This window comes from Narcine bancroftii, chromosome 3, assembly GCF_036971445.1.
Source record: "Narcine bancroftii isolate sNarBan1 chromosome 3, sNarBan1.hap1, whole genome shotgun sequence".
Lineage (NCBI taxonomy): Eukaryota > Metazoa > Chordata > Chondrichthyes > Torpediniformes > Narcinidae > Narcine > Narcine bancroftii.
The window spans coordinates 2,916,078-2,934,674 of NC_091471.1; the positions used below are offsets into that span (position 1 = coordinate 2,916,078).

At 44.0% G+C, this 18,597-nt stretch overlaps 1 protein-coding gene across 5 annotated transcripts in view; it reads left to right on the top strand.

The window, feature by feature from the left end:
- Positions 1-18,597, top strand: part of LOC138756937 (zinc finger protein 638-like) — a 128,427-nt gene that overhangs the window by 49,497 nt on the left and 60,333 nt on the right. For all 5 annotated transcript variants that reach the window (XM_069923396.1, XM_069923397.1, XM_069923398.1 and 2 more), the window contains exons 8-12: positions 3,582-3,713; positions 6,360-6,403; positions 8,882-8,958; positions 11,545-11,591; positions 14,905-15,045. In XM_069923396.1, coding sequence (XP_069779497.1) covers positions 3,582-3,713; positions 6,360-6,403; positions 8,882-8,958; positions 11,545-11,591; positions 14,905-15,045 — 441 coding nt within the window. The remainder of the gene's footprint in view (positions 1-3,581; positions 3,714-6,359; positions 6,404-8,881; positions 8,959-11,544; positions 11,592-14,904; positions 15,046-18,597) is intronic.

Here is an 18,597-nt window from a genome sequence, read left to right on the forward strand (position 1 = left end):
ATGTAATGGGGGTGTAGTTGGGCAGCATGGCTCTTTGGCCGAAATGGCCTGTTACCATGCTGTATGTCTAAATTTAAATAAGGAGCCCAAAACTGTATCATGTATTCCAAGTGAGGCCTTACCAGTGCTTAATAAAGCATCAACATCACATCCCTTCTCTTGTATCCTATTCCTCCAGATATGAATGTCAGCATTGCATTCACAGTCTTCACCACTGAGTCAACCTGGAGGTTAACCTTCAGGGTATCCTGCACGCAGACTCCCAAGTCCCTTTGCACCTCCAAATTTTGAATTTTTTCCATATCCAAATCATTGAACTATAAGAACACAACAGCACAGAAAACAGGTCATTTGGCCTTCGTAGTCTGTCCCATTGTCCTGCACCAAGTTCATTACCCTCCAGACCGCTTCCATCCATGAACCTATCTAATTTATTCTTAAAACTAAAGAGTGAGCCCGCATTTACCGCATCAGATGGCAGCTCATTCCACACAGCCAACATTCTGAGTGAAATAGCTTCCGTTTCACCCTAAAGCTATGTCCTTTCATATTTATCTCTCCTAATCTAAATGGAAAGAGCAGACTTGTATTTAATCTGCCTATACCCCTTATAATTTTGTAAACCTCTATCAAATCTCCCCTCATTCTTCTCAGCCCCAAGGAATAAAGTCCTAACCTGTTTAATCTTTCCCTGTAACTCAACCCCTGAAGACCCGGCAACATCCTAGTAAATCTTCTGTAGTTCATTCTCAGATGAGGATTGGTTTGTGCAAGGCCCTGTTTATTACCTTTTAAGGTGGTGCACAGAATACACACGTCCAACCTTAAATTATCCCGTTTCTATGCAGATGTTGACCTCGATGTGAAGAGTACAAAATTTTTGAAGTGTCCCAAATGAAGAAGATTTGGGGAGAATATCTTTCGATCTTTATCAATGATTTTTAAGATTAAAATAGATCCTTGCCCTTTAACTGCAGTTTGTTTTTCTTCGTGAGCTGGATAATCTTCTGTTGGCATCTCAGGAGAAGGTTTTCGCTTTCAGCATGTTGATAGCTAGACAAACAGTTGTAATGAAATGGAGAGATGAACTCTCTCTGACACAGTGGTTTAAATGATGTAATTTCATATCTAACTTTATAGAAAATTAGGTATAATATTAAAGATAGGAAGTTTCAGTTTTAAAAGGTATGGGGCCCATTTATAGATCAGTACAATTCCAGTTATCCAAAATAGACGGAACAGGGCCTATTTTGGACAAACGTTTTTACGGAAAACTGATCATTTTTTAGAAACAGCCCAGTAGCAACAGCAAATCATTTGTAACAGTGTTTAAACAACAAAGGAAGGCTTTTTAAGCATTAAAATAATGTTTAATTCTTTAAAAAAAAGATGGCTGCCGCTAATCATCGACAATTCTCCACCGAGGTGATTTGTTTTGGAGAATCCGATTTCGGATAATTGGGGTTGTACAGCTGGCTGCTACAAGCCATGGCTCTGCGGAGCCTATAGCACAGGAGAAGTTATACCTGCAGGCAGGTTAGCTCAGTAAGAACACACTGTTCCCAGGAAGAATGACACACACCCCAGTTGAGTGGAGTTAACATTGATCTTTATTGGGCTGAGGCGTGTGGTCAAAACCCTCTGAGCATTGATTGGTGTGTTTGCGATCCGCTTTCCCTGATAGGCCAGTTAAGCTCTTTGGTTGTGGCCAATTGGAGGGCAGCGCTGCGGGCCTCGTGCAGCCTGCTGGATCGTCGCGTTCGTCCTTCATTTTGTGAGGCCCCGTGGGGGAGCCGCGAAGGGCCGCCACAGTACTGTATTATCTTAATTAGCAATTTTAGGTCATTTGGATGTTCCAGTGATGCTCTGTCTGTCCTCTGAGGGTTGCTACTTGATCCATTTTTTTTTGGTCCTATTAAATAACCTTGATTAGAGGGAGGAGTTAAATTAGTATTTTAGGTTTTCCTTAGAGTTGATTATATCTGGTTTGTTGTAGATCGTAACAATTTCTTCGATGTTGAGTGTTGGTAAAATGTAACTCAAGTGGTTTATATTCATAATTATTTTAACAAATAATGCCAAATTAACAATTGTGGCTGAAATTTGTTGTCAAGTGTATTTATATTAATTATATGATGTGAATATGTTATATTCACATATGTTATATGCACGAAAACCAACAAGGTCGGGTCAGATACAGCAATGAGCTCTCTGAACCCTTCTCCATTAACAATGGCGTGAAGCAAGGCTGTGTTCTCGCACCAACCCTCTTTTCAATCTTCTTCAGCATGATGCTGAACCAAGCCATGAAAGACCCCAACAATGAAGACGCTGTTTACATACGGTACCGCACGGATGGCAGTCTCTTCAATCTGAGGCGCCTGCAAGCTCACACCAAGACACAAGAGAAACTTGTCCGTGAACTACTCTTTGCAGACGATGCCGCTTTAGTTGCCCATTCAGAGCCAGCTCTTCAGCGCTTGACGTCCTGCTTTGCGGAAACTGCCAAAATGTTTGGCCTGGAAGTCAGCCTGAAGAAAACTGAGGTCCTCCATCAGCCAGCTCCCCACCATGACTACCAGCCCCCCCACATCTCAATCGGGCACACAAAACTCAAAACGGTCAACCAGTTTACCTATCTCAGCTGCACCATTTCATCAGATGCAAGGATCGACAATGAGATAGACAACAGACTCGCCAAGGCAAATAGCGCCTTTGGAAGACTACACAAAAGAGTCTGGAAAAACAACCAACTGAAAAACCTCACAAAGATAAGCGTATACAGAGCCGTTGTCATACCCACACTCCTGTTCGGCTCCGAATCATGGGTCCTCTACCGGCATCACCTACGGCTCCTAGAACGCTTCCACCAGCGTTGTCTCCGCTCCATCCTCAACATCCATTGGAGCGCTTTCATCCCTAACGTCGAAGTACTCGAGATGGCAGAGGTCGACAGCATCGAGTCCACGCTGCTGAAGATCCAGCTGAGCTGGGTGGGTCACGTCTCCAGAATGGAGGACCATCGCCTTCCCAAGATCGTGTTATATGGCGAGCTCTCCACTGGCCACCGTGACAGAGGTGCACCAAAGAAAAGGTACAAGGACTGCCTAAAGAAATCTCTTGGTGCCTGCCACATTGACCACCGCCAGTGGGCTGATCTCGCCTCCAACCGTGCATCTTGGCGCCTCACAGTTCGGCGGGCAGCAACCTCCTTTGAAGAAGACCGCAGAGCCCACCTCACTGACAAAAGGCAAAGGAGGAAAAACCCAACACCCAACCCCAACCCACCAATTTTCACCTGCAGCCGCTGCAACCGTGTCTGCCTGTCCCGCATCGGACTTGTCAGCCACAAACGAGCCTGCAGCTGACGTGGACTTTTACCCCCTCCATAAATCTTCGTCCGCGAAGCCAAGCCAAAGAAAAGAATGATGTGAATATGTTATATTAATAGAACATGTATATAGGATTATTATGTTAAACTCAATAATTTTTTTTAAAAGAAAAGCTATGGGAGGTGAGTGATTCCATTACTGATACTATAGGGGGAAAATGTCTGAGTGGTTTTTTTGGTTTAAAAACAGGCCTTCCTGAAGATGGCATATAAAGAGGCTGCAGAGGCAGTTGTGGAGTTTTACAGTATAACACCAGCCGAGATCAATCGTCGACAGGTGACCATGATGTTACTGGGACAGAAGAAGGAAATGGTAAAGCAGGTAAGCACTCTCTTCAGGATGGATTGAGAGCACGCCTTATGCCTGATCCACCGAGCCTGTCCATAGGTTGAAGCTTAGCAAACACCTTAATAATACAGCGACTATATTTTAAAATTTTAATTACTGCATGGGAGAAGCCGACTCTGGCCATTTAAACTCGTGCTGCCCAATTACACCCACCTTAACCTACATCCCCCGTACATTTTGAAGGGTGGGATGAACCCATGCAGGCAAGGGGAAAATGTACAAACAGTTACAGATTTTAACGCAGGTCACTGGCGCGGTTACAGCGTTGCGCTAATAGCTAGGCTAGCTGTGCTGTCTTGTATAACTGCTCGCAGCAGGAAGTTGAGGCTTCTATATAAACTGGGGGAGGGAGACTTGAGTTCCTTTGGCACTTTTTATCCCAGTTGTAGCTGCTGTTGTGTGATCCAGGGAAGCAAGTATAAATGATGATTAAAATTATTCTAGTTTCCTGTTAATTGAGAGTTAAATACTGTCCAAGAAACGGTGGGAGCGGGAACTCTTCTTGCATTTCATCAAGCAGGAAGCTCCTAACCCACCAATTGGAGATGTGCATTCACAAAGATGTGAGTTCATATCACAAGAATAAGGCAGCAGGACACAGAACTGTTTATTTTTCATTAAATGTTCGTACGAAGAGGGGCTCTTCTGTAAAGGATATCTCAAACATTCAGATACTGTGTAATGAGTACAATTTACAGAGTGTAGGATTGCAATGAATAGGAAGATCAATTCACACCAAGTAAGGGCAGTGTGAGAGCACTGTTGTGGGGTTCATTCAGAAGCCTGATGGCTGCAGGGAAGAAACTGTCTAGAAGCCTGTTGGTGCATGCTTTTACACTCTTGAACCTTCTCCATGATGGAGGGAAGAGGAGTCTGTAACTAGGGTGTGGTAGGTCCTTTGGTTAGTTGGCTGCCTTTCCCAAGAGGAGGGAAGTTTGAGCAATATTCTGAGCTGCATTCAGGAACAGCTTTCAATCTTGAGCAGAGCAGCTACGATGCATCCAGTCAGTCAGTCGGCTTTCGACAGTGCAGGGCCATAGTTTTCACATCAGATGAGTTCAGCTGGAGCATCTCATTCAAGAGTCAATGCCTCCAACTGTGCTGCTCTCGGCCCTACATAGGGTATTGCATAGAGTACCTAATGGGATTTTGTAACCAGTGTCATCTCACTCAAGTGAGGGGGAATCCAACAGAACTGCAGGGCCTAATCTGAGCCATTGAGTTTCAAGGTGAAATGTTACACCATAACCTAGGCTCCTGCAGAACCTGTTGGTGAGTGCACATTCTGTGGACCAAAGAACCTGTGCTATATCTGACAGGAAGCATCTCTGCAAAAAGAATGCATATTGCTGAAAGGCTATCGGCAAGAAGCGTCAACAATTCTTCCTTGATACTGCCTGACTTGCTGTGTATTACAAGCATTTCAGATCAACAGTATATGCACTTTATTTCCATCTAGTTACCAATGGAAAGGTAGTTTTAATTTGTACGTTACTCCTGTCATCATTGATTCCTCTTCAAAATAGGATTCATTCCCCTTGAGAAGAAACCTAATAAAGTAAACACTGGGGACTAAGAGTGAGTAAAATTAAACTCCTGGGCAAACTCAGCACATTAATCAACTTCTGTGGACCGTTTCTTTGCCTCCACGGATGCTGCTTGACCCACTGAGTTCCTCCAGCAATTTGTTTTTATGCTCTGGATTCTAGTATCTACAGCAGTGGTTCTCAATCTTTTTCTTTCCACTCACATACCTTTAAGTATTCCCGGGGCCACAGGTGCTCTGTGATTAGTAAGGGATTGCTTAAGGTGGTGTGTGGGTGGAAAGAAAAGGTTTGAAAACCACTGAATTACAATCTTGTATTTCTCCAATGAAGATGGAGAATCAACTCATGTTTTTGGCTTTGGTGGTGGTTCTTGTTTGTGGTGTCCTTTTTCGTGTTTTTGTAGTCACCCGCTTGCTGCTTCAATTTTAGTACCATAAGATAATACAGGAGCAGAAATGAGATATTCAGTCCATCAAGTCTGTCTTGCCATTCAATTATGAGCTGATCCATTTTCCCATCCTTCTCCCAATAATCCTTGATGCCCTGCCTAATCAAGACCCAATAAATCTCTGTCTTAAATACATCCAGTGACCCGGCTTGCACAACCACCTGTGGCATCAAATTCCACAGATACCCCACCCTCTGGCTGAAGAAATTCCTCCGCACCTCTGTTCTAAGCGGATGCCCTTCAATCCTGAAGTTTTCCCTTCTTGTCCTCGACTCTCCTATCATGGGAAACAACTTTTCTACATGTACTCCGTCCCATGCCTTTCAACATTCAAAATGTTTCAGAGATACTCCCTCATTCTCCTAAATCCCAACAAGTCCAGGTCAAGAGCTGTCCAATGTTCCTCACCGGATAACCCGGAATCATCTTTGAGAACCTCCCCTGAACCCTCTTCAATGTCAGAACATACTTTCTTACACGAGGAGCCCAAAACTGCTCACAATCCTCGTGAGGTTTTATAAAGCCTCAACATCACTTCTCTGCTTTTATATAATTATTTCTCTCTTAAAGTGAGGTGACAGAAGACGACTGGAAATTCCTAACAATTGTTTCTTTTTTCAATAGGACCAAAAAGAACAGTTGCCGAGTCAAGCTGCTCCCTCTGTACAGTAAGTACCTGAACACTAAATCTTGAGTAGTTTTTCCAGATGTGTACGAAATGTATGTGGGACCCAGAGCTGTCAGTAAATAGTGGTATTATCCACCCACTTTACAGCAAGAAAACGGATTGTCAGACCAACTTGTCCATGGCGATCAAGTTGTCCACTCAAGCTAGTTCCATTCCAAGAGAAGTGTAGGGAACAGAACAAGGGACTGTTTGTGACTTTTGTCGACCTTACCAAAGTGTTCGGCGCTGTAAGCAGGAAAGGTGGCAAATCATGGAGCAACTAGGGTGCCCCCAAAGTTGCTTAGCATGGTCATCCAGCTACATGGCCAAGTCAGACAAATCAACGACCTCAGAGCCCTTCTCAATAGGCAACGTTGTAAAGCAAGGCTGTGTCCTTGTGCCTACTCGTCGCCATCTTCTTCTGTGTGATGATCCAAAGGTTCTCAGAAGACCTTGATGACAAGGATGGTGTCTACATCTGATACCGCATTGACTACAGTCCCACTCCAAGACTTTGGAGCAACTCATGGCCGACGATGCTGCCCTTGTTGTCTATGCAGAGACAGCCTTGTATTGTATAGCATCTTACATTGCGAAGGCTGGTGAACTCTGGAGACTGGACAGAAGTTCTCCATCAGCCCTTCAGGAAGAGTACCACCCTCCCCGCATTACCATTAGCAAGATTGAGCTGAAGACAGTCCATCACTTCAGTTATCTGGGGTGCACCATCTCGTCAGATGCCAAGATTGATAAAGAAGTTGACGACAGACTGGCAAAGGCAAGGAATGCATTTGGCAGGCTATACAAAAGAGTCTGGAACAACAAGTATCTGAAGAAGGGTACAAATTGGTTGCCTACTGTCACCACCTCTAATTCCTTGAGTGCTTCAACCAGTGCTGCCTCCGCACCATATTGGAGTGACTTTGTCACCAATATTGAAGTCTTCGAACAGGTGGAAATTGCCAGCATCAAGATCGTGCCGTTGACGAGCAGCTAAGCTGGGCAGAGCACATCTCTAGGATGGAGGATCATCACTGGCAAAGATTATGTGGTATGGCAAACTCCACTGGCCACCGTAACAGAGGCGCTCAAAAAAAGGTATCAGGTCTCTGAAGAAATCCCTAGAAGCCTGTCCCATCGTCCATCGTCAGAGTGGTCTGCTCCAGCCTCCAATCGCACGGCTTGACGACACACCTTTCACCAGTCTGCCTCCTCCTTCAAAAACACACACAGGGCTGGCCTGGAGGACAAAAGGAGACGGAGGAAAAATCCTGACACAGCAGCACCAAACCCAGAGCAGAGTTACCGCTGCAGCCGCTGCGGCCGGGCACATCTGTCCCGCATTGGCCGCGTCGGCCACCAGCGAGCCTGCAGCAGACGTGGACAGCTCCCTTCCTCCAATCTTCATTCGCGAAGCCAAGCCATGGGGAGGGGGAGTGCACTTTTCTAGCCTATTCCAGCAGCAAATTTATGCCTCATGGCATCTTAGTTACCCCTTTCAGAATCTGTATTGTTGTGAAGATGTCACAAATCGTTGTTTTGCGGTAGCATTACCGTGCAAATAAATCACATTTCAAACATAAATAGTGCAAGAAAATAGGATAAAGTTAAGTAGTGTCTGTGATTCATTGTCCATTCAGAAATCTGATGGCAGAGGGGAAGAAGCTGTCCTTGTGCTGCTGGGTGCTTGTCTTCAGGCTCCTATACCTCCTTCCTGATGGTAGCAATGTCAAGGGCATGGCCCATGTGGTGGGGGTCCTTGAGAATAGAAGCTGCTTTCTAAAGACACCGCCTCTTGTAGATGACCTAGATGGATTGAAGCTGGTGCCTGTAATTTCACTGGCTTGAGTTAACAACTCTGGAGCTTTTTTTTTCATGCCCTGTGCATTTGGACTTCCATACCAAATGGTAATACAACCCGACACAATGCTCTCCACAGAACACCTGTAGAAATTTTCGAGAGTTTTTCCAAATCTCCTCAAACTCCTTTTGAGGTATAACTGCTGGTGAACCTTTTTCGTGATTGTATCAACATGGAGGCCCCAGAATAGATCTTCAGAGATGTTGGCGCCCAGGGATTTGAAGTTCCTGTCCCCTTCCGCTGTTAACCCCATGATGAGACTGGTTCATGTTCTCCTGACTTCCTCCTAATGTCCACAGTCAGCTCCTTGGTTTTGCTAATGTTGAGCGTATGATGTGACCCCACCCAATGAGCTGATCAATCTCCCTCCTATATACTTTTTCATTGCCTTTTGTGTTTTTTTTTCCCCCCAACGCCTTGGTGTCATTGGCAAATTTGTAGACAGCCTGCTCCTCCACATAGTCTTGGGAGTAGAGCTATGGGCTAAGCTCGTATCCTTGAGGTGCATTTGTGTTGATCGTCAGGGCCTGAGGCAAAGTTAGACTGCTCTCTGTAACTTTGGATGTTTCTTGTTCTCCATATATTACCTCACATTATCTTTCTATTTGGCCTGCCTAGAAAAGACAAGGATACTTCAGATACCAATGCTAAACCTCCAGCAACTTCAGAAGATGCCACCCCTGCAACTGATGCAAGTAAGCTAATGTTCTGAGAAAGATTTAATCGACTAAAGGTGGAATTGTTTTCAATACAGAATTCTGATGAATTGTGTATATTTTCTAACAGGTACTATCAGTTACCTGATGCCAATATACCCTGGATTCACAATAAAGTTCAAAAGGATATACGTGGAATTAATATTTTCTGAATGTGAATCACGATGTGGTCTGCACCAAATGAGTTTATTTTTAATCTTGTGTTTGCTACTTAAACAATTTTCATTTAGTAAGTGCTTTTAGGTCAAAGTATCTCAAAATATTTCACCTGAAAGACATAAAAGCAAATCATGTCAGCTAATAGCAGGCCAGATGACAAAAAAATGTATTCAAAGTGGATTCTAGGTTCACTCATCCACAAATTCATATGGCTGTAATCTGGAGCCAAAAAAACTACTGGTGGAACTCAGTGGGTCAGGCAGCATCTGTGGAGGCAAGAGGGATGGTCAGCATTTCCTGATTTTAGAGAGGAATGTAAAGGAGGAAAGTTGAGCGGAGAAATTTACAACATATCTCTCCAAATTACAGAAGAGGTGTTACTAGAATCTATAAGCCTGTTGCAGATTGAGCACAGAGGTTGGAGCAGGCTTGTGTTTGGAATTGATTTCTTCACCAGAAACAAACTTGAGCTGATTGTGTTTGATATAAAGCATAATAACAGCCTGACCAACCCATTGGAATTCTTTGAGGAGATAACTGGAAGGATGGGATGGCTACGGAGGAAGATAGTCTGGGCGCTGGCCCGTGGGACGAGGCAGAATATTGTTTTGCCACAGACTAGAGGGGCAAAGGGGTTAATTTCTATGCTGGTAATGTCCTGTGGTTCTATGGAAGGACAGAAAATGGAGAGTCGGTGATTTATAGTTTATATGGACTTTGACAATGTTCCACACGTGAAGATGCCAAGCAAGATAAGAACCTGTGATATTGTAGGAAAGATATTAACATGGATAGAATATTGGCTGACTGGGCATGAACCACAGAGTGGGGATAAAGAATCCTTTTCTAGTTGGCCTGCTGGTGACCATTGATATTCTATGTCGGTAAGTTAGATGACAGAATTGATATTGTTACCATGTTTGGGGATAATACAGAGATTGAAGGATGGACAGGTAGTGCTGAGAAAGCGCTGAGTCTGTAGAGGAAATTGAACGGGTTAGGATTGGATAGAACAGAGGGATTTGGGAATACAGATACTTAATTCCCTGAAAGTGATCTTTTGGCACATTGCCCATCATAAATCAAAATATTGAGTACAGGAGTTGGGCTGTTATGGTAAAGTTGTATCAGCCATTGATGAGACCAAATCTGGAGTATCGTGTGCAGTTTTGGTCACCGAACTGTAGGAAAGATATCAATAAGATAGAAAGAGGGCAGAGAAGATTGACTAGGATGTTGCCTGGACTTCAGGAACTGAGTTACAGGAAAAGGTTAAACAGGTTTGGACTTAACTCCCTGGAGCGTAGAAGAATGTGGGGAGATTTGATAGAGGTATTTAAAATTATTGGGGTTGGGGGGGGAGGGGAGATGGAGAATTGACAGAGTAAATGTAGATAGGCTTTTTGCACTGAGGGCAGGTGAAATACAAACTGTTAAGAGTGAAAGGGGAAAGGTTTAAGGTGAACTTCAGGGGGAACATCTTCACACAGAGAGCAGTGGGAGTGTGGAACAAGCTGCCAGCTGAGATGGTGAATGCGGACCCAATTTTAATACTTAGGAGAACTGCCAGTGACCAGTGGTGGTCCACAGGGCCTGGTGCTGCTGGTGACCAGTGATGATCCACAGGGCCTGCTCCTGCCGGTGACCAGTGGTGGAAGGAATAAAGGTGTAAACTATTTTATAAATGGCAACGAGTTCAGAAATAAGAAGTGCGGAGGGGCTCCTCGTGCAAAACTTAAAGGTCAAATGCTGGCATTCATTTCAAGAGATAGAGAATATAAAAACAGGGATTTGCTGTTGAGGCTTTTTATGACATTCGTCAGACCACACGTGGGTGTATTGTGAGCAGTTTTAGGCTTCATATCTAAGGAAGGATGTGTTGGCATTGGAGAGGGTCCAGAGAAGGTTTATAGCAATGATTCCTGAAGTGAAAGCGTTTTCGTATGAGGTGCATTTGATTTCTTTCGGATTGTTCTTGCTGGAGTTTAGAAGAATGGGGGTGGGATCTCATTGAAGCCTATGGAATACAGAAATGCCTGGAAAGAGTGGACGTCGAAAGGATATTTCCTGTTGTGTGGGAGTCTGGGACCAGAGGGCACATCCTCAGACTACAAAAATGTCCCAGAGACAGAGGAATTTTCTTTACCCAGATAGTGGTGAATCCACAGAACATTTTGCCACATACTGATTAGGAAGGGAATCAACGGGATTGGTAGAAGGCAGGAGAATGGGGTTGAAAAGGATTGTTGGATGACTCGATGGGCCAAATGGCCTAATTCTACTCCTATATCTCATGATTTAATGTTGTTTTCAATCAAGTTGTCACTACTGACTTGCAGACTGGCTGTTGAAGGTTGTCTTCAAGGATGTGCTCAGTGTTTGCATCACTGTTGTCTGTCATTTCAGAGATGAGTGGAGATGAAAGCTCTTCAGTGCACAAGCCCCAGTCTGAGGTGAGTTCAATTCATTCATTCATTCCTTTCAAGTGATGAATGGTTATGTCATTATCCATCGCTTTGTTAAAAAAAATGGGTTGTTCTTGAAATGGACAGGCGGCCAGAGTGTGAGTCCATGTTGGAGAGGTCGGGAGCTCCGATGGGAGGGTGGCTGGGGTGTGAGTCCATGTTGGAGGTGTCAGGAGCTCCAATGGGAGGGTGGCCGGGTGTTAGTCCATGTTGGAGACATCGGGAGCTCTGATGGCTGAAGGTTCGTGGTGAGAGACTAGGGTCAACCTTTACTCGAGATGCATGGAAAATTCCAGATATTTTGGCCAAAAATAGCGGTTTGACTCTTTTCTATGCCCTCTAGTTTTACCAGTCCTACCCTGGGAAAAAGACAATTTGCCCTATATGCCAAAATCCTCAAGTGTGGCTACTTACCAGTATGTCCATATCCTACTATACCATGGCAATTTGTGCTTCTTCAGATGTTTCTTGAATGTTCTGATTCTCTGGCCAACTGTGACCTGAAGTAGTTTGTTCCAGATTTTACCCACCACCTGGATGAAAAAAAATGCTCGCTCCCCTCGAAACCTCCTTAAACATGTGCATTCATGGACTTTGACTACAGGAAAAAAAAAATTTAATCTACCCTCTAGGTTACTTTTAATAATTTTAATATCTAACATGGGACAGAAATTTACAGGGCAGGCCTTTCAGCGCTCGGCGTTGTGCTGACTCAATAACCTACTCCAACAACTGTCTGCAAGCTACTGCAGAACCCTCCAATTTTCCACAGCTCATGTACCTATCTCATACTCTCAGAATATCCTGTTGAAAGTACCTCCAGCACCATTGCTGGCAGCGGATTCAATGCACCCACCACTATGAAAAACGTACCTCTTGCTTCCTCACTGTACTTTAAAGCTATGCCCCCTATTGTTAGCTATATCAACCTCATCATCTTAAGGACGTTGGTCAGGCACATCCTCAGCTTTCCTAGTTTCAAGGAAAAAACAGAGCACTCCAGTCTTTCCTTGTCATTGAAGCCTTCCCTCCCCAGTGATAAGCGATAGAAACAGAAGTAGGCCATTCGACCTATCAATTCTGCCCTGCAGACATCATCAGCTCCTACTCAGCCCAACTCCCCGGCCTTCTGCCCATAACCTTAGTTACCTTGACTGTTCAGACACTTTTCAATCTCTTCCTTGAAGACATCCAATGACCTGACCTCCATAGTTGCCCATGGAGGCAAATTCCAGAGATACATCACTCACTGGCTAAGGAAATCCTCCACACCTTTGTTTTAAATAAGTGCCCTTCAATCCTGATGTTGTGCCCTTGTGTCCTAGACTTCCCAACCATGAGAAAATACTTTGCCACATCTACTCTTTTGGGCCTTTCAACGCTTGATATGTTTCTATGCTAAATCCTGGTGAATGTCCTCTGCATCATCTCAGTACCAGAATTGCACGCAGTTTTCCAGCTCTGATTTGATCAGTGTTTTGTAAGGTTGTTCTATCCCCAAGTAATGAAGGAAAGCACCCTGTACACCACTTTCACCATCCTAACTACCTGTGCTGCCACCTTCAGTGTCCCCTTTCTTTTTCAATACTACCCAAGCCTCGAATATTCATGATGCTTCCCCTATCTTTATTTGACCCTCTTCTCCCCCCCCCCGCCCCAATGCAGTAGAATTAAATGGCAACTGCCGTTGCCCTGCCTATGTGTCCAATTAACATCTTTTGTCTGTTGATCTTTACTCCTTCCCCTGCCCTTTTACAGGTATGTGTCGTTTAACATCCATGTGGGCAATCTCCAACCGCATATATTTTCGTGGTCCTATAATCAGTTACCGTGATCTAGTCCACACCGATTTAGAAAAGGCAATCACTAGCTATAGGAAATTGTATACTGTATACCCAAACTGATCTAACTGCCCCACTCTCTCCCCGCAGCCCTCTGTCAGTCCCCACGCTGACCCCACTGCTCTGTTCTCTCCCCACAGCCTCATGTTGGTCCCCACACTGATCCCTACTATGAATGGAAAGTTTACAGGTACACTACGGTGTCCCAATGTCCACATCGCACAATGCCCAATTTCACAGAATGTATTGTGGATGTTAAGCAGACCATACCCATAATTCGGGCAGATGCCTTGTTCTGTTCATGTTTTGAAGCAGAGTTCAGGCTTGAAACATCAGTTACATATCGGTTGGTCACTGAGAGTTTGTTCAGTAACTCCAACATTCCCGTTTTTTCGACAATCAGCGTCTGCAGACTTTTGTGTTTCACTCCATTCAAATTTCAAATTTGTCAGGATACATACATGACATCACCCTGAGATCTTTTCCCTGCGGGCGAGGCAGAAGTACCACTTACTGGTAATGCAAAAAAAAAACTAAACAATATACAAATAAAGAAATGTAAAAACATTAAAGTGCAAAAGTAAAGAGTCCTCAAATGAGTCTCTATTGTTGAGGAGTCTGATGGTGGAGGGGGAGCAGCTGTTCATGATCCTGGTGGTGCCAGTCTTGTGGCATCGACATGTCTTTTCTGATGGCAGCAGTGAGAACAGACCATGTGCTGGGTGGTGTGGATCCTTGATGATTGCTGCCGCTCTCTGATAGCAGTGTTCCCTTTAGATGTTCTCGATGATGACCAGGTTTTGCCTGTGATGTCCTGGACTGTGTCCACTGCCTTTTGCAGGGCTTTCCGCTCGGGGGTATTGGTAACCCCATAGCCTTTGCTCTATTGATGGATGCCTACCCTGAAGATATTATGCTCCTCTCTTTGAAGGGAGTTCTGTGAGAGTCTTTCTCACAACTCCCATCTGTACTCTGCCACTTTCAAGCTCTATGACCATGTACTCACCCAGAATCGCTTCCACAGCCACATGCTAATTAACACCTTTTATCAGTTGATCTGTTCTCCTCTGCCTTTTCTGTTAATTCAGATGCCTGCCTGCTTTTTATTCATATCTTGAAGAAGGGCTCAGGCCCGCAACAAAGTAATAGAGTATATCTTAACTTCCTGTGGATGCTGCAAAACCAGCTGAGTTCCTCCAGCATTTGTTTTTTTCAACAATCACAGCATCTGCAGCGTGTTTCCCTCCTAAGACCAACTTCATGTCATCTGAAATCTTTTCTTGGATGTCTGAAAGTACGTGATCCATATTGAAAGTTGAGCACATGTCCATGAGAGTTGTAATTTGCATGTTGCACCATAACCTGTGATATTTTACCATGTGCTGCCTTCTTGAATGTTATACGGCAAACTTTCTGCACTTCAGGCTTGTCTGTTTCATTGGTTTGCTTTTGCATTGCAGGATGATTCCCTCAATGACAAAGGAAGAGTTATTCGAATTAGCAATCTTCCAGCAAAAGGGTACACAGAGGATGACCTGAAGAGTTTGGCAAAGCCCTTTGGACAAGTGCTGAATGTGGTTATCACTTTCTCCAGAAACCAGGTGAGTGTTGGCTCAGAGATAGATTGACTTGGAGTCGTGCTGTGTGGAACAAGCACGCCAACTAAGTTGACTGTCTGGAGCGAGTCCTATTTGCCTGCATTTCGACCATATCCCTCTAAGCTCTTCCTATCCTTAGATATGTTCAAAATGTGTGTAAATGTTGTTGTGCCCACTTTTACAATTCTCTTTGGCAGTTTATTCCAAATATGGACCATCTGAGTGAAAATGTTGCCTTTTACCCCTCTCACCACAAACCTATGCCCTCTAGTTCCAGAATCATCTCATCTGGGGGAAAAACTGAGCATGACGAATCCATGCCAGTGATCGTAAATCAGGTTATAACCATATAACAATTATAGCACGAAAACAGGCCAATTTGGCCCTTCTAGTCCACACTGATCCAAGTACCCTCCTCTAATCCCACTTACCACCACTCTGCCCATATCCCTCCATCCCCCTTCCAACTCTTTCTTAAATGACAAAATTGACCCTGTCTCCACCACATTTCCTAGAAGCCCATTCCACACAGTAACCACTCTCTGAGTAAAGAAGTTCCCCCTCATGTTACTCCAAACCTTTGCCCGTCAACTCTCAACCCATGACCTCTTGTATCCATCTCTCCTACTCTCAATGGGAAAAGCCTTTGCACATCAACTCTATCTATCCCTCTCATTATCTTAAACACCTCTATCAAATCCCCTCTCAGCCTTCTACGTTCCAAGGAATAAAGACCTAATTTGTATTCCAGATGCTGAAACCCAGGCAATGTTTTTGTAAATCTTCTCTGCACTCTCTCTATCTTGTTAATATCCTTCCTATAAATCGGTGACCAGAACTGCACATCGTACTCTAAATTTGGCCTCACCAATGCCTTGTACAGTTTCATCATTACTTCCCAACTCCTAGATTCTATGCACTGATTTATATAGGCAAGCATACTAAAGGCCTTTTTCACCACCCTATCCACATGTGCTCCTACCTTCAGGGAACAATGCACCGTTAATCCTAGATCTTTCTGCCCCACTGTATTCTCCAACACCCTCCCATTTACCACATATGTCCTGCTTTGATTATTCTTTCCAAAATGAACCACCTCACACTTATCAGCATTAAACTCCATCTGCCATCTTTCTGCCCACTCCTCGAAGCAGTTTAAATCCCTCTGCAATCTTTGAAAACCCCGCTTCATCATCCACAATTCCTCCTATTTTAGTATCATCTGCATATTTACTAATCCAATTTACCGCCCCATCCTCCAGATCATTAATATATATGACAAACAGCAACGGTCCCAATGCCGAACCCTGAGGTACACCGCTTGTCACCAGCCTCCATCCTGACAAACAATTATCTACTACTTCTCCCTGGCACCTTCCTTCCAGCCACTGTTGAATCCATTTGACTATCTCCAAATTGATACCCAAGGACTTAGCCTTCCTAACTAACCTCCCATGCGGAACCTTATTGAAGGCCTTACTGAAGTCCATATAGACAACATCCACTGCTCTCCCCTCATCAATATTCCTAGTCACCTCTTCAAAAAATTCAACAAGATTGGTCAAACACGACCTTCCACGCACAAATCTGTGTTAAGTGTCCCTGATCAGACCCTCTCCCTCCATATACTTATATGTACTATCTCTAAGAACGCTTTCCATCAATTTACCTACCACAGATGTCAAACTTACAGGCTGATAATTGCTAGACTTGCTCATCGAACCCTTTTTAAACAAAGGAACCACATGTGCAACACACCAATCCTCTGGCACGATACCCGTCTCTAATGAAAAATCACTGCCAGAGCCTCCGCTATTTCCTCACTAACTTCTCTCAAGGTCCTGGGGAAAATCCTGTCAGGACCTGGAGACTTATCCACCTTTATATGTTTCAAAAGCTCCAGTACTACCTCTTTCTTAAACACTATAGTCTCCATATTTACCCCCTTTGCTTCCTTTACCCTCCACAGTTCAATATCCTTCTCCTCAGTAAATACTGAGGCAAAGAAATTGTTCAAGACCTCCCCCATCTCTTTTGGCTCCACACACATTTGTCTTTTCTGATTCTCTATTGGACCAATTTTATCTCTCACTTTCCTTTTGCTATTTACATATTTGTAGAAACCCTTTGGATTTATTTTCACCCTGCTTGCTATAGCCACCTCATACCTTCTTTTAGCTTTTCTAATTTCTTTCTTAAGATTCTTTTTACATTCAATATAGTACCCAAACATCTCCTTTTTTCCCTGCTTCTTATATTTATTGCAGTACTCCCTCTTTTTCGAACCAAGTTTCCAATATCCCTTGAGTACCATGGCTCTCTCAAACTTTTGACCTTACCTTTCAACCTCACAGTTATATAAAGATTTTGTTCTCTTAAATCTCTCCTTTAATAGACCTCCATTTCTCTATTACATCCTTCCCAGAAAACAAATTGTCCCAATCCACCCCGTGTAAATCCTTTCGCATCTCCTCAAACCTAGCTTTTCCCCACTCAAAAACCTCAACTCTGGGCCCAGACACATCCTTTTCCATAATTACCTTGAAGCTAATGGCACCATGATCACTGGACCCAAAGTGCTCCCCAACACATACCTCTGTCACCTGACGCATCTCATTCCCCAAGAGTAAATCCAACACAGCTCCCTCTCTAGTTGGTACCTTCACGTATTGATGTAAAAAGCTATCCTGCACACATTTTACAAACTCCAACCCATCCAGCCCTTTCACGGAATGGGTTTCCCAATCAATATTCGGAAAATTAAAATCCCCCACAATCATTACCCTGTGCTTATTACAAATATCTGCTATCTCCCTACTAATTTGTTCCTCTAATTCACGTTCCCCATGCAATGGTCTATAATACACCCTTGTAATTGTAACTTCCCCGTTCCCATTCCTCAATTCCACCCAAATAGCTTCCCTGGATGAGCCTTCTATTCTATCACACCTAAGCACAGTTGTAATATTTTCTCTAACTAGTACTGCAACCCCCCCCCCCCCCCCCCCGGTTCTATCACACCTAAACCAACTAAATCCAGGAATATTTAGCTGCCAGTCACGTCCCTCCTGTAACCATGTTCCACTAATCGCTACCACGTCAATCCATACCTTCAGCTCATCCACCTTCCTTACAATCATCCTAACATTAAACTATATGCATTTTAGAGATTTCCCACTTTTTTACTTCCTTTACGCCCCTATCTTTACCAACACCTCTCTTATGATCTTTTGCAATCAACCTCTGTCCATCTTCGTATTGAGCATCCCCCTTTTCTATCACCTGACTCCCCCCCCCCTGCCAAACACTGTCTACAAGCTTTCTCTGATTGCACTCTAACCTTCTCCTTGATGTTCCCCTTCTTTTGGTTCCCTCCCCCAGCCATTCTAGTTTAAAGTCTCCTGAGTAACCCTAGCAAACGTCCCCGCCAGAATCCCGGTCCCCCTGGGGTTCAAATGCAAGCCGTCCTTTTGGAAAAGGTCACACCTACCCAAAAAATGGTCCCAGTGATCCACAAACTTGAATCCCTGCTCTTTGCTTCACCCCTTCAGCCAC